The sequence below is a fragment of the Vanellus vanellus genome, assembly GCF_965231255.1.
Source record: "Vanellus vanellus genome assembly, contig: HAP1_SCAFFOLD_2310, whole genome shotgun sequence".
In the NCBI taxonomy this organism is placed as follows: domain Eukaryota; kingdom Metazoa; phylum Chordata; class Aves; order Charadriiformes; family Charadriidae; genus Vanellus; species Vanellus vanellus.
Genome location: NW_028128849.1, coordinates 1 through 12,858, shown reverse-complemented (window position 1 = coordinate 12,858; position 12,858 = coordinate 1). Strand labels below are relative to the sequence as shown.

Sequence of the window (12,858 nt, the reverse complement as noted above, 5' to 3'; positions counted from 1 at the left end):
GGTCCCTGAACTTCTGGGTCCCCCATGGGGGGGTGTTGGGGGTCCCCGAGCTTCTGGGACCCCTTTTTTTGGGGGGGGGGGTGTCACCCGAACTTCTGGGACCCCCATGGAGGGAGGGGGAGAGTGGGGGTTGAGGGGTCCCCCGAATTCCTCTGTCCCCTATGGGGGGGGTTGGGGGGGGGGTGTCCCCGAATTCCTGTGTCCTCTATGGGGGGGGGGTGTTGGGGTTCCCCGAGCTTCTGGGACCCCCGGGAGGGGGGGAAGGGGGGGTTGGGGGGTTGGGGGTCACTCCTGGGTCCCCTATTAGGGGGGTTTGGGGGGGGTCCCCCGAACTTCTGAGTCTCCTTTTTGGGGGGTTGGGGGGGGGATGTCACACTGACGCCTACCCCCCCCCCCTTCCCCCCCCCCACCAGGAACCGGGGGGGTCCGGAGGCACCGCAGAACCGAGGGGGTGAGTTTGGGGGGGGGGGGCAATTTTGGGGGGGTCCCTCGGGGAAGACTGTGGGGTCCGGAGCGGTTTTGGGGGGGTCCCAGGGGCAGTTGCGGGGGGCAGTTGGGGGGGGTTGGGAAAGGTTTGGGGGGGCCCATGGGCAGGTTGGGGGGCGGGGGGCCCTGGGGCGGGAGTTGGGGGGGCCGGTGGTAATTTGGGGGGGGGGGGTGTCTGGGGATGTGGGGAGGGTCACGGGGCAGTTTTTTGGGGGGGTCTGGGATGTTTTTGGGGTCCCCGCGATGATTTGGGGGTCCCGGGAGCAGTTTTGGGGGGTCCCGGGGGGCACTTATGGGGGTTCCGGGGAGGTTTTGGGGGGTCTCGGGGGGCTTTTGGGGGGTCCCCGGGGCAGTTTCGGGGGTCCCCGGGAGGTTTTGAGGGTTCCTGGGGGCACTTTTGGGGGTCTCGGGGAGATTTTGGGGGGTCTCTGGGGGGTTTTGGGGGTCCCGGGGAGGTTTTTGGGGGTCCCGGGGGGGGTTTTGAGGGGTCCCAGGGGCATTTTTGGGGGTCCCAGGGGCAGTTTTTGGGGTCCCGGGGGCAGTTTTGGGGGTCCCCGGGTCAGGTTTTGGGGGTCCACAGCCTCCCCCCCCCGCCGCGGGCGGAGCTGGACGCGCTGCGGGCGCGGATGGACAGGTGAGGGGCGGGGCCGGGGGAGGACACGCCCACGGGGCGGAGCGGGGCGGGACACACCCACCCCACCGCTCCCCGCGGCGGTGCCCGATGGGGCGGGGCTTGTCAGGGCCACGCCCCCCCTCGATGGGCGGGGCCGGCAGCATTTCCCTCCAGTGCCCCTTTCACAGCGCTCCCAGTTCCCCCCCACCGCGGGTTCCCAGTGCTCCCAGTATGCCCAGTCACCACCCCCCAGGGTTCCCAGTGCTCCCAGTGCCCCTCCCAGTGCTCCCAGTATGCCCAGTCACCACCCCCCAGGAGCTCCCAGTGCTCCCAGTATGCCCAGTCACCACCCCCAGGGGTTCCCAGTGCTCCCAGTGCCCCTCCCAGTGCTCCCAGTATGCCCAGTCACCACCCCCCAGGGGTTCCCAGTGCTCCCAGTGCCCCTCCCAGTGCTCCCAGTATGCCCAATCACCACTCCCCAGGGGTTCCCACTGCTCCCAGTGCCCCTCCAGGGCTCCCAGTCCTCCCAGCCTGCCCTCCCAGTGCTCCCCAGTCCCCCAGTGTGCCCTCCCAGTGCTCCCAGTCCCCCTCTCCAGGGCCTCCAGCGCTCCCCAGTCCCCCAGCATGCCTTCCCAGTGCTCCCAGTCCCCCTCTCCGGGGTCCCAGTGCTCCCAGTTCCTTTCTCCAGGGCTCCCAGTTTCCCCTGCCAGTGCTCCCAGTCCCCCTCCCCAGGGCTCCCAGTGCTCCCAGTCCCCCTCCCCAGGGCCCCCAGTGCTCCCAGTCCACCCAGCATGCCTTCTCAGTCCTCCCAGTCCCCCTCTCCAGGGCTCCCAGTGCTCCCAGTTCCTTTCTCCAGGGCTCCCAGTTCCCCTCCCAGTGCTCCCAGTCCCCCCTCCCCAGGGCTCCCAGTGCTTCCAGTCCCCCTCTCCAGGGCCCCCAGTGCTCCCAGTCCCCCAGCATGCCTTCTCAGTCCTCCCAGTCCCCCTCCCCAGGGCCCCAGTGCTCCCAGTTCCTTTCTCCAGGGCTCCCAGTCCCCCTCCCAGTGCTCCCAGTCCCCCTCCCCAGGGCTCCCAGTGCTTCCAGTCCCCCTCTCCAGGGCTCCAGTGCTTCCAGTCCCCCTCCCCAGGGCCCCCAGTGCTCCCAGTTCCTTTCTCCAGGGCTCCCAGTCCCCCTCCCAGTGCTCCCAGTCCCCCCAGTTGGGTGTCCCCACAGGCTCCAGGACGACTACGCCAACTCCCAACGGCTCAACCGCCTCCTGGAGGAGCGCCTGCGGGGGCTGGTGAGGGGGGGGGGGGGCAGGAATTTGGGGGGGGGCACCCAGGAGTTGGGGGGGGGCAGGATTTGGGGGGGACCCGGGAGTTTGGGGGGGGACCCAGGTGGGGGGGGGGGCACCCAGGAATTTGGGGGGGGGGACATCCAGGATTTGAGGGGGACCCAGAAATTTTGAGGGGGGGGGGAGACCCAGGGGTTTGGGGGGGGTCCAGGATTTTGGGGGGACGTAGGAATTTGGGGGGGGGGGGCTCAGGAGTTGGAGGGCACCCAGGAATTTGGGGGGGGACACACCCAGGAATGGGGGGTGACCCCGGGATGGGGGGGGGACACTGGAATGGGGGGGGGGGGGGCACTCCTGAATGGGGGGGGGCATTCCGGAATGGGGGGTGTCCCAGGAATGGGGGGGCACCCCGGATTGGGGGTTGACCCCGGGATGGGGGGGGACACTGGAATGGGGGGGTGACCCCGGAATGGGGGGGTGTCCCAGAAATGGGGGGGCACTCCGGAGTGGGGGGGTGACCCCGGGATGGGGGGGGACACTGGAATGGGGGAGGCACCCCGGAATGGGGGGGTGTCCCAGGAATGGGGGGGCACTCCGGAGTGGGGGGGTGACCCCGGGATGGGGGGGGACACTGGAATGGGGGGGGCACCCAGGAATGGGGGGGTGTCCCAGGAATGGGGGTCACCCCGGAATGGGGGGGCACCCCGGGATGGGGGGGGCACCCCGGGATGGGGGGGTGACCCCGGGATGGGGGGGTGACCCCGCTCGGGGGTGTCCCCGCTTTGGGGGGGGTGACCCCGGGATGGGGGGGGGCACCCCGGAATGGGGGGGACACTGGAATGGGGGGGTGTCCCAGGAATGGGGGGGTGACCCCGGAGTGGGGGGTGACCCCGGGATGGGGGGGTGACCCCGGGCCGGGGGGTGACCCCGCTCGGGGGTGTCCCCGCCGCCCCCCCGCAGGCACAGGCGGTGGCGCTGGAACGGGCGGCGCTGAGTCGGCGCGTGGCCGCGGTGCTGCAGAGGGTGTTGGGGGCCCCCCCCGGCCCCGCGCCCCCCCCCGCGCCCCACGGTGGGGGGGGTCTGGGGGGGGGGGGGGGCACTATGGGGGGGGGTCTGGGGGGGGCTCTAGGGGGGGACACTGGGGGGCACTATGGGGGGCACTATGGGGACACTATGGGGGGGCTCTATGGGGGGCTCTATGGGGGGCACTATGGGGGGGCTCTATGGGGGGCACTATGGGGGGGCTCTATGGGGGGACACTGGGGGGCACTATGGGGGGCACTATGGGGACACTATGGGGGGGCTCTATGGAGGGACACTGGGGGCACTATGGGGGGCACTATGGGTGGGGCACTATGGGGGGCACTATGGGGGGGCACTATGGGGGGCACTATGGGGACACTATGGGGGGGGCTCTATGGGGGGCACTATGGGGGGTTCTATGGGGGGACACTGGGGGGCACTATGGGGAGGACTATGGGGGGCACTATGGGGGGCTCTATGGGGGGGCACTGGGGGGCACTATTGGGGGGACTCTATGGGGGGGCTTAAGCGCTCTATGGGGGGGGGGACACTTTAGGGGGGGGCGACCTTATGAGAGGGGGTGACACTGGGGGGGGTGTGACCTATGGGGGGGCTTAAGCACTCTATGGGGGGTGACACTATGGGGGGGGTGACATTATGGGGGGGGCATGGGGGGGTGACTGGGGGGAGGTGACATTGGGGGGGATTAAGGGGAACCCCTACGGGGGGGGGTGACCCTATGGGGGGCCCATGGGGGGGGGTGTGACCCTATGGGGGGGGTGTGTGTGTGACATCACGGTGGCCCCCGTGTCCCCCCCCCACCCCCAGGTGGCAGCGTGGGGCCGGGCCGAGGCCGCTGAGGATGAGGATGGAGGATGAAGGGCCTCTGCTGCCCCCCCCCGCCTTCAGGGACCCCCCGGGGGGCTCTGCCCTGAGTGTCCACGTGTCCCCCCCCCCCCGGGACCCCCCAATAAAGATCTGAGACCGTTTCCCCCCCCCGCGGCTGAGCCTTTCTGGGGGTCACCTCTGGGACCCCCCCCGGACCCCTATGTCCCCTCTGGGGGGGGGGGGGGGCGGGGGGGGAGAGGGGGGCCCGGGGCGGGCGGGGCATTAGGACCCGCCCTGGCGGCGCCACGGCCACGCCCCCCACCCTCCCGAAACCACACCCACCTGAGAAAGCCCCGCCCCTGAGCTGAGCCCCAGCCCTGCCGGAGACGCCCCGCCCCTTCCCCGAAACCACGCCCCCCCGGCAGGGCAGGGAGCCCCGCTGGCCACGCCCCCCAAACCACACCCACACGAGGCTCCGCCCCCTGGGGCTGCCCCGAGGGGCGCCAGAACTGCCCCCAGAGCCCCAAAACTGCCCCCAGACCCCCTAAAACTGCCCCCAGGGACCCCAGAACCGCCCTCAGACCCCCAAAACTGCCCCCAGGGGAACCAGAACTGCCCCAATCCCCCTAAAACTGCCCCCAAACGCTCAGGAACTGCCCCCAGACCTCCTAAAACTGCCCCCAGACCCCCCAAAACTGCCCCCAGACCCCCTAAAACTGCCCTAAGACCCCCAAAACTGCCCCCAGGGACCCCAAAACTGCCCCCAGCCCCCCTAAAATAGCCCCCAGCCCCCCTCAAACTGCCCCCAGGGCCCCCAAAATTGCCCCCAGCCCCCCCACCCCCCAAACCACCCCCCAACCCCTCGCCCCCAGACCCATTTTCGGGCGCCCCCACCGCCCCACGCAGCCGTCGGTCACCCCCTTTATTGGCACCAGGAGGGGGGTCCTCACCCCTTCCGCGAAAGCCCATTCTGGCCGGCGGTGGGGGGGGGGGGGAGGGCTCTGGGGGGGGCTGGGGGGGGTATGTGTGGGTCAGTCCGTGGGGCAGAGGCGGGCGGCGATGTCGTCCAGCAGCCAGTCGATGCCGGCCAGCAGGTTGTGGCCAGTGAAAGCCGAGCAGCCCTGGATGCACCAGCGGTGGCTGCGGATGGCGTCCAGCTCCAGCGCCTGGGGGGGCACGGGGGGGCACGGGGGGTTGGGGGGGGCATAGGGGTTGGGGGGGGCACGAGGGTTTGGGGGGGACATAGGGGTTGGGAGGACATAGGGGTTGGGGGGCACGGGGGGGCACGGGGGGACATAGGGGGTGGGGGGGCATAGGGGTTTGGGGGGGCACGGGGGGGCACGGGGGGGTTGGGGGGGGCATAGGGGTTGGGGGGGATATAGGGTTTGGGGGGGCACAGGGGGTTTGGGGGGGGACACAGGGTTTGGGGGGGCCATAGGGGTTTGGGGGGACATAGGGGTTGGGGGGGTCAGGAGTTTGGGGGGTCCCCAGGAGTTTGGGGGGGCTCCCCGGGAGTTGGGGGGGTCAGGAGTTTTGGGGGGCTCCCCGGGAGTTTTGGGGGGGTCCCCACGAGTTGGGGGGGGTCCCCACGAGTTGCGGGGGGTCAGGAGTTTGGGGGGCTCCCCGGGAGTTTTGGGGGTCTCCCCAGGAGTTTTGGGGGGCTCCCCGGGAGTGGGGGGGCTCCCCGGGAGTGGGGGGGGGTCAGGAGTTTTGGGGGGCTCCCCGGGTGTTTTGGGGGGCTCCCCGGGAGTTTTGGGGGGCTCCCCGGGAGTGGGGGGGGGTCAGGAGTTTTAGGGGGCTCCCCGGGAGTTTTGGGGGGCTCCCCAGGAGTGGGGGGGAGTCAGGAGTTTGGGGGGCTCCCCGGGAGTTTTGGGGGGCTCCCCAGGAGTTTTGGGGTCTCCCCGGGAGTTTTGGGGGGCCGGGGGCGCACCTCGCGGATGGCGCTGGCCGGGAGGGCCCCGGGCAGGTCCTGTTTGTTGGCGAAGACGAGGAGGGTGGCCCCGGCCAAGCGCTGGGGAGGGGGCGCCACCGCTGTCACCCCCTGGGCCCCCCCCTGGCCCTGGGACCCCCCCATGGCCCTGGGACCCCCCGGGCCTCCGTCACACCCACGGCCACCCCACGGCCACATGGCCCCACCATGGCCCCACCATGGCCCCACGGTCCCACCATGGCCCCACATCCTCCATAAGCCCCACCTCCCCACCCCCCCCCATAGCCCCATGGGGTCCTCCATGACCCCACCACCCCCATGTCCCCCATGACCCCCACGTCCCCATGTCCTCCATGTCCCCACCACACCCCCACCTCCCCACGTCCTCCATAAGCCCCACGTCCCCACCCCCCCCCATAGTCCCATGGGGTCCTCCATGACCCCACCACCACCATGTCCCCCATGACCCCACCACCCCCATGTCCTCCATAAGCCCCACATCCCCACCACCCCCCATGGCCCCATGGGGTCCTCCATGACCCCACCACCCCCATTCCCCCCGTGACCCCCACGTCCCCATGACCCCCACGTCCCCACCACACCCCACATCCCTCATGTCCCCCGTGCCCCCACCACACCCCCACCTCCCCACGTCCTCCATCAGCCCCCCGCCCCCCCCGCCCCCCCCGCCCCCCCCGCCCCCCCGGCACCTCCTCGCGCAGGAGCTGGCGCAGCTCGCGGGCGCAGAGCTGGAGGCGCTGCCGGTCGCCGCTGTCGACCACCCAGACGAGGCCGTCGGTGCTCTCGAAGTAGTTGCGCCAATAGGAGCGCAGAGAGCTCTGCCCCCCCACGTCCCACACGTTCAGCTTGAACCTGGGGGGCGGCCAACCCGGCCACCAACGCGGCCGTCACTCTCACAGCCAACCCGGCCGCCAACGTGGCCATCGTTGTGGCTGTCAACACGGTCGCCTTCATGGCGCTCTATCACGGCCAACATGGCCGCCAACACGGTGGTCACTCTCACAGCCAACATGGCTGCCAACACGGCCACCAACACGGCGGTCACTCTCACAGCCAACACGGCCGCCAATGTGGCCATCGTTGTGGCTGTCAACAGTCACCTTCATGGTGCTCTATCACGGCCAACACGGCCGCCAACACGGCGGTCACTCTCACAGCCAACATGGCCGCCAACCCGGCCACCAACGCGACGGTCACTCTCACAGCCAACCCGGCCACCAACACGGCCGCCAACGTGGCCATCGTTGTGGCTGTCAACACGGTCGCCTTCATGGCGCTCTATCACGGCCAACACGGCCGCCAACATGGTGGTCACTCTCACAGCCAACATGGCTGCCAACACGGCCACCAACACGGCGGTCACTCTCACAGCCAACCCGGCCGCCAACGTGGCCATCGTTGTGGCTGTCAACATGGTCACCTTCATGGCGCTCTATCACGGCCAACACAGCCGCCAACACAGTGGTCACTCTCACAGCCAACATGGCCGCCAACCCGGCCACCAACGCGGCGGTCACTCTCACAGCCAACCCGGCCGCCAACCCGGCCACCAACATGGCCATCGTTGTGGCTGTCAACAGTCGCCTTCATGGCGCTCTATCACGGCCAACATGGCCACCAACGCGGCCATCACTCTCACAGCCAACATGGCCGCCAACACGGCCACCAACGTGGCCATCGTTGTGGCTGTCAACACGGTCACCTTCATGGTGCTCTATCACGGCCAACATGGCCGCCAACACAGTGGTCACTCTCACAGCCAACATGGCCACCAACATGACCACTATTGTGGTTATCAATGCGGCCACCTTCATGGCTCGCTATGACAGCCAACGCGGCCACTGTCATGGCTATCAATATGGTCACCTTTATGGTGCTCTATCACGGCCAACATGGCCACCAACATGGTGGTCACTGTCACAGCCAACACGGCCGCCAAAATGGCCACCAATGCCGCCACGATCAATGTGGCCACTGCTGTGACCAATGTGGCCACCACCATGACTAACGTGGCCACCATCATGAGCTACAAGACCACCACCACCAAGACCAACGTGGCCACCACCACCATGACCAATGTGGCCACCACTGTGACCAACGTGGCCACCACCATGACCATCTTGACCACCCCCCACCACAACCAACGGGGCCACCACCACCAAGACCAACATGGCCACCACCACCATGACCAATGTAACCACCACCATGACTAATGTGGCCACCACCATAACCATCTTGACCACCCCCACCACGAGCAACGTGGCAACCACCATCACGATCAATGTGGCCACCACCACCATAGTTAATGTGGCCACCACCATGACCAATGTGGCCACCATCATGAGCTACAAGACCACCACCATCGTGACCAATGTGGCCACCACCACCATGACCAACGTGGCCACCACCACCAAGACCAACATGGCCACCACCACCATGACCATCTTGACCACCCCCACCACAACCAACATGGCCACCACCACCACCATGACCAACGTGGCCACCATCACCAAGACCAACGTGGCCACCACTGTGACCAATGTGACCACCACCACCATGACCAACGTGGCCACCACCACCAAGACCAATGTGGCCACCACCACCATGACCAATGTGGCCACCACCATGACCATCTTGACCACCCCCACCACAACCAATGTGGCCACCACCACTGTGACCAATGTGACCACCACCATGTCCATCATGACCACCTCCACCAAGACCACCGTGGCCACCACCACCACCGTGACCACCACAACCACCGCGGTGCCCAACGTGCCGCCTGGCCCCCGCCCCGCCCCGCCCCGCCCCGCCCCTCACCCGCGGTGCTCGAGGGTCTTGATGTTGAAGCCGAGGGTGGGGGAGATGGTGGCCACGTCCTCCCCGTTGAACCGCTTCAGCAGCGTCGTCTTCCCCGCGTTGTCCAACCCCCTGTGGGCGGGGCGGGGCGGGGCCCTGGCACCACGCCCCCCCCGCCCCACCCCCTCCTTCCTCCACCCTGTCTCCCCTCCACCCCGCCCTCGCCGCTTGGCCCCGCCCCATCACCCCCGGCCACGCCCCTCCTCGCAGGCCACGCCCCCTCCCATCAGGCCCAGCCCCTCCCCATGGGCCTCTTCCTTAAGCCCCGCCCCCTTGTTGGCCCCACCCCTCCCCTCACCCCGCCCAATGGTTGGCTCCGCCCCCACCCAGCCCTTCGCTGCCCCCGCCCCGATGATCGACTCCACCCCTTCCAGTTGGCCCCGCCCCTCCGCACGAGCCTTTTCATTTAGCTCCGCCCCCTCGTTGGCCCCACCCCTCACCCCGCCCAACACCTAACACTTGACTCCACCCCATCCCTTGGCCCCGCCCACCATCTGCCACCCCACCTGACCCCGCCCCCTGCAGACCGCTCCCCCTCCAAGCCCCGCCCCCTCTCGAGGCCCCGCCCCCAGCCCAGACAGCCCCCCCCCCGCCCCCTCCCAGCACGAGCAGCCGCGGCTCCCGCCCGACCCCCCCCCCCCAACGGGCGCCCCCCGCCCCCTCCAGGCCCCGCCCCTTCGTCGAGTCCCCCCACCAAGCCCCGCCCCCTCCCCGAGGCCCCGCCTACAGCACGAGCAGCCGCAGCTCGCGCTCCTTCTCCCGCATCTTCTTCAGGATCGTCAGGAGCCCCATGGCCGCCGCGCGCGCCGCCGCCCGGCCCCGCCCCCCGCCGCCCATTGGCTGGTGGCCACCCGGCCCCGCCCCCTCCTCGCTCACTTCCGGGTTGGCGGCGGCCGCGCGCAGCGCCCCCTGCGGGGCACAGGGCCCCGTGGGCGGAGCGGGGGGGGGGGGGGGACACCCCCGGACACCGACACCCCCCTCCCCCCCCATCGGGGCCGCCCCACCCCCCGCCACGGCCATGGCCGCCCTCCGCCGCCGCCTCCTCCTCCTCCTCCTCCTCCTCCTCCCGCTGCCGCCCCCGGCCCGGCCCGCCGGCCCCGGCCCCGACTGCCGCCTCCAGTGTAAGCTCCGGGGGGGCAACACCCCCCCCACCCCCCCCCCCCCCCAGGGACACAGGAGTCGGGGATCCCCCCCCAGAGGGACCCAGGGTGTGGGTGACCCCCCCACGGGATTGGGTGTCCCCCCCCCCCAAGGACTGGGTGACCCCCCCATGGGATTGGGTCCCCCCCAGAGGGACCCAGGGTGTGGGTGCCCCCCCGAGGGACTGAGTGGCCCCTCCATGGGATGGGGACCCCCCCAAAGGACTGGGTGACCCCCCCCAAAGGACTGGGTGACCCCCCCCATGGGATTGGGTGCCCCCCCAAAGGTGTGGGTGCCCCCCCCTCCCCCCAGCGGTGCCCCCCCTAAGGGACTGGGTGCCCCCCCCCATGAGATTGGGACCCCCCCAATGGTGTGGGTGCCCCCCCGAGGGTGTGGGTGCCCCCCCCAAGGGACCGGGTGCCCCTCCCCATGGGATTGGGTGCCCCCCTCATGGGATTGGGACCCCCCCAAAGGACCCAGGGTGTGGGTACCCCTCCCCCCATCGGCGGTGCCCCCCCCCCATGGGACTGGGTGCCCCCCCCGGGATTGGGACCCCCCCAAGAGACCCAGGGTGTGCCCCCCCCCCATGGGACTGGGTGCCCCCCCCCCCAAGGGACTGGGTGCCCACCCCCGGGATTGGGACCCCCCCGAGAGCCCCAGGGTGTGTCCCCCCCCCCAAAAGACTGGGTGACCCCCCCCCCATGGGATTGGGTGCCCCCCAAGGGACCCAGGGTGTGGGTGCCCCCCCGAAGGTGTGGGTGCCCCCCCCCTCCCCCCAGCGGTGCCCCCCCCCCCAAGGGACTGGGTGCCCCCCCCCGGGATTGGGACCCCCCCATGGGACTGGGTGCCCCCCCCGAGGGTGTGGGTGCCCCCCCCCTACCGACGGTGCCCCCAGGGGTGCCGGTGGGGGGGGCCACCGGGGGGTGCCGGGGGGGGGCGGCAGCCGCCTGCGTGGGGCACTGCGAGTCCGGCGCCTTCCCCTCCCCCCCGCCGTCATGGCCGCCAGCCGCCGCCCCCGCACCTCCCGCGCCCTCTGCTGCACCATCGCCCGCGCACACAAGGTGGGGGAGGGGCTGGGGGGGCGGGGGAGGGGCTTGGGAGGGTGTGGTGGGGTGGGGCAGGGTGGGGGAGGGGCTTGGGGTGGAGTGGGGTGGGGTGTGGGAGGGACTTGGGAGGGTGTGGTGGGGCGGGGCAGGGTGGGGCAGGGGCTTGGGAGGGTGTTTTGGGGGTGTGAGGAGCTTGGGAGGGCGTGGGAGGGGCTTAGGAGGGTGGGGTGCAGTGTGGCAGGGTGTGGGAGGGGCTTGGGAAGGTGTGGTGGGGTTGGGGAGGGGCTTGGGAGGGTGTGGGAGGGGCTTAGGAGGGTGGGGTAGAGTGTGGTGGGGTGTGGCAGCGTGGGGGAGGGGCTTGGGAGGGCGTGGTGGGGTGTGGAAGGGGCGTGGCAGTATGGGAGGGGCTCAGGAGGGCGTGGTTGTGGTGGGGTGTGGGAGGGCCTTGGGAGGGTGTGGTGGGGTGTGGGAGAGGCGTGGCGTGGAATGAGGGGCGTGGGGACATGGGGGGGGGTGTGCTGGGGCGTGTCCGTCCCCTCCCTTTATGCAACGGGTGTGGCATGGGCGTGGCCGGCCCCGCCCGCAGGTGCGGGTGACGCTGCAGTGCCCCGACGGCTCCCGACGGCGCCTCCAGACCGTCTCCGCCCGCGGCTGCCGCTGCGACATGTGCCGCCAGGTGCGCTTCTGAGCCCCGCCCCCCCCGGCGGGGACCCCCCCCCACCCCGGGGACCCCCCCCCGACTCCCGCGGGTCCCCCCCCGGCACCGGGGTCCCCCCCCCGGATGTCCGCCCCCCCCCCCCGGGGGACACACTAAGTGCCATTAAATGAAGCTGCACAGTGCGATGAGGGGCAGAGCGTCTGGGGGGGGGGACCCCCAGTTTGGGGGGGGGGGCAGGAGTTTGGGGGGGGACCCAGGAGTTTGGGGGGGGGGGCAGGAGTTTGGGGGGGGGACAGGAGTTTGGGGGGGACCCAGGAGTTTGGGGGGGGGGGCAGGAGTTTGGGGGGGGGACAGGAGTTTGGGGGGGACCCAGGAGTTTGGGGGGGGGGACAGGAGTTTGGCGGGGGGGGCAGGAGTTTTGCGGGGCTGCAGGAGTTTGGGGGGAGGGGGACCCAGGAGTTTGGGGGGCACCCAGGAGCTGGGGGGGGGGGGGGGGGCAGGAGTTGGGGGGGGGCAGAATGTAGGGGGGACCCGGGAATTTTGGGGGGGACACATGAAGTTTTGGGGGGGGGCCCAGGAGTTTGGGGGAGGAGCCAGGGGTTTGGGGGGGGGGGGGCAAGGAGTTTGGGGGGGTGGTCCCAGGAGTTTCGGGGGGGGGGGGCAGGAGTTTGGGGGGGACCCAGGGGCTTGGGGGGAGACCCAGGAGTTTGGGGGGGTCCATGCGTTTGGGGGGGGGCAGGATTTGGGGGGGCTGCAGGGGTTTGGGGGGGACCCACGCAGGTGTCCGGGCGTGGGGGAGACAGGGACCATTTGCCACCAATGTCATTTATTGTCCCCCAACATGGGGGGGGCAGCGGGTGACCCCCGGCTGGGGGTGTCCCCAGGGTGGGGGGGAGGATACCGGGGTGGGCTCCTCCCCCCCCCCCCCCCCCCAGGGTCACCCCCAGTCCCAGCCCCGCCCCCCCCCTCCAACCTCTGACC

At 70.7% G+C, this 12,858-nt stretch overlaps 2 protein-coding genes and 1 long non-coding RNA gene across 3 annotated transcripts; 2 read left to right on the top strand and 1 right to left on the bottom strand.

Moving 5' to 3' along the window:
• Positions 1-410: 410 nt before the first annotated feature.
• LOC309684012 lies at positions 411-4,335 on the top strand. The gene is made up of 5 exons (XR_014270254.1): positions 411-451; positions 1,067-1,120; positions 2,312-2,378; positions 3,333-3,441; positions 4,224-4,335. It is a non-coding gene; the product is annotated as an uncharacterized lncRNA (long non-coding RNA).
• A 799-nt stretch (positions 4,336-5,134) lies between these two features.
• On the bottom strand, positions 5,135-9,857 carry ARL2 (ARF like GTPase 2). The gene is made up of 5 exons (XM_082499977.1): positions 9,761-9,857; positions 8,995-9,105; positions 6,864-7,026; positions 6,154-6,234; positions 5,135-5,389 (listed from the first exon to the last, which is right to left on the bottom strand). The coding sequence occupies exons 1-5, from the start codon at positions 9,823-9,825 to the stop codon at positions 5,255-5,257; spliced, it is 555 nt and encodes a 184-aa protein (XP_082356103.1). The 5' UTR covers positions 9,826-9,857; the 3' UTR covers positions 5,135-5,254.
• A 194-nt stretch (positions 9,858-10,051) lies between these two features.
• GPHA2 (glycoprotein hormone subunit alpha 2) lies at positions 10,052-12,011 on the top strand (the record flags this gene model as incomplete). The annotated part of the gene is given in 4 exon segments (XM_082499976.1): positions 10,052-10,154; positions 11,069-11,158; positions 11,161-11,234; positions 11,806-12,011. Coding segments are annotated over 4 exon segments (369 nt in total). The 3' UTR covers positions 11,908-12,011.
• Between the last annotated feature and the right edge of the window lie 847 nt (positions 12,012-12,858).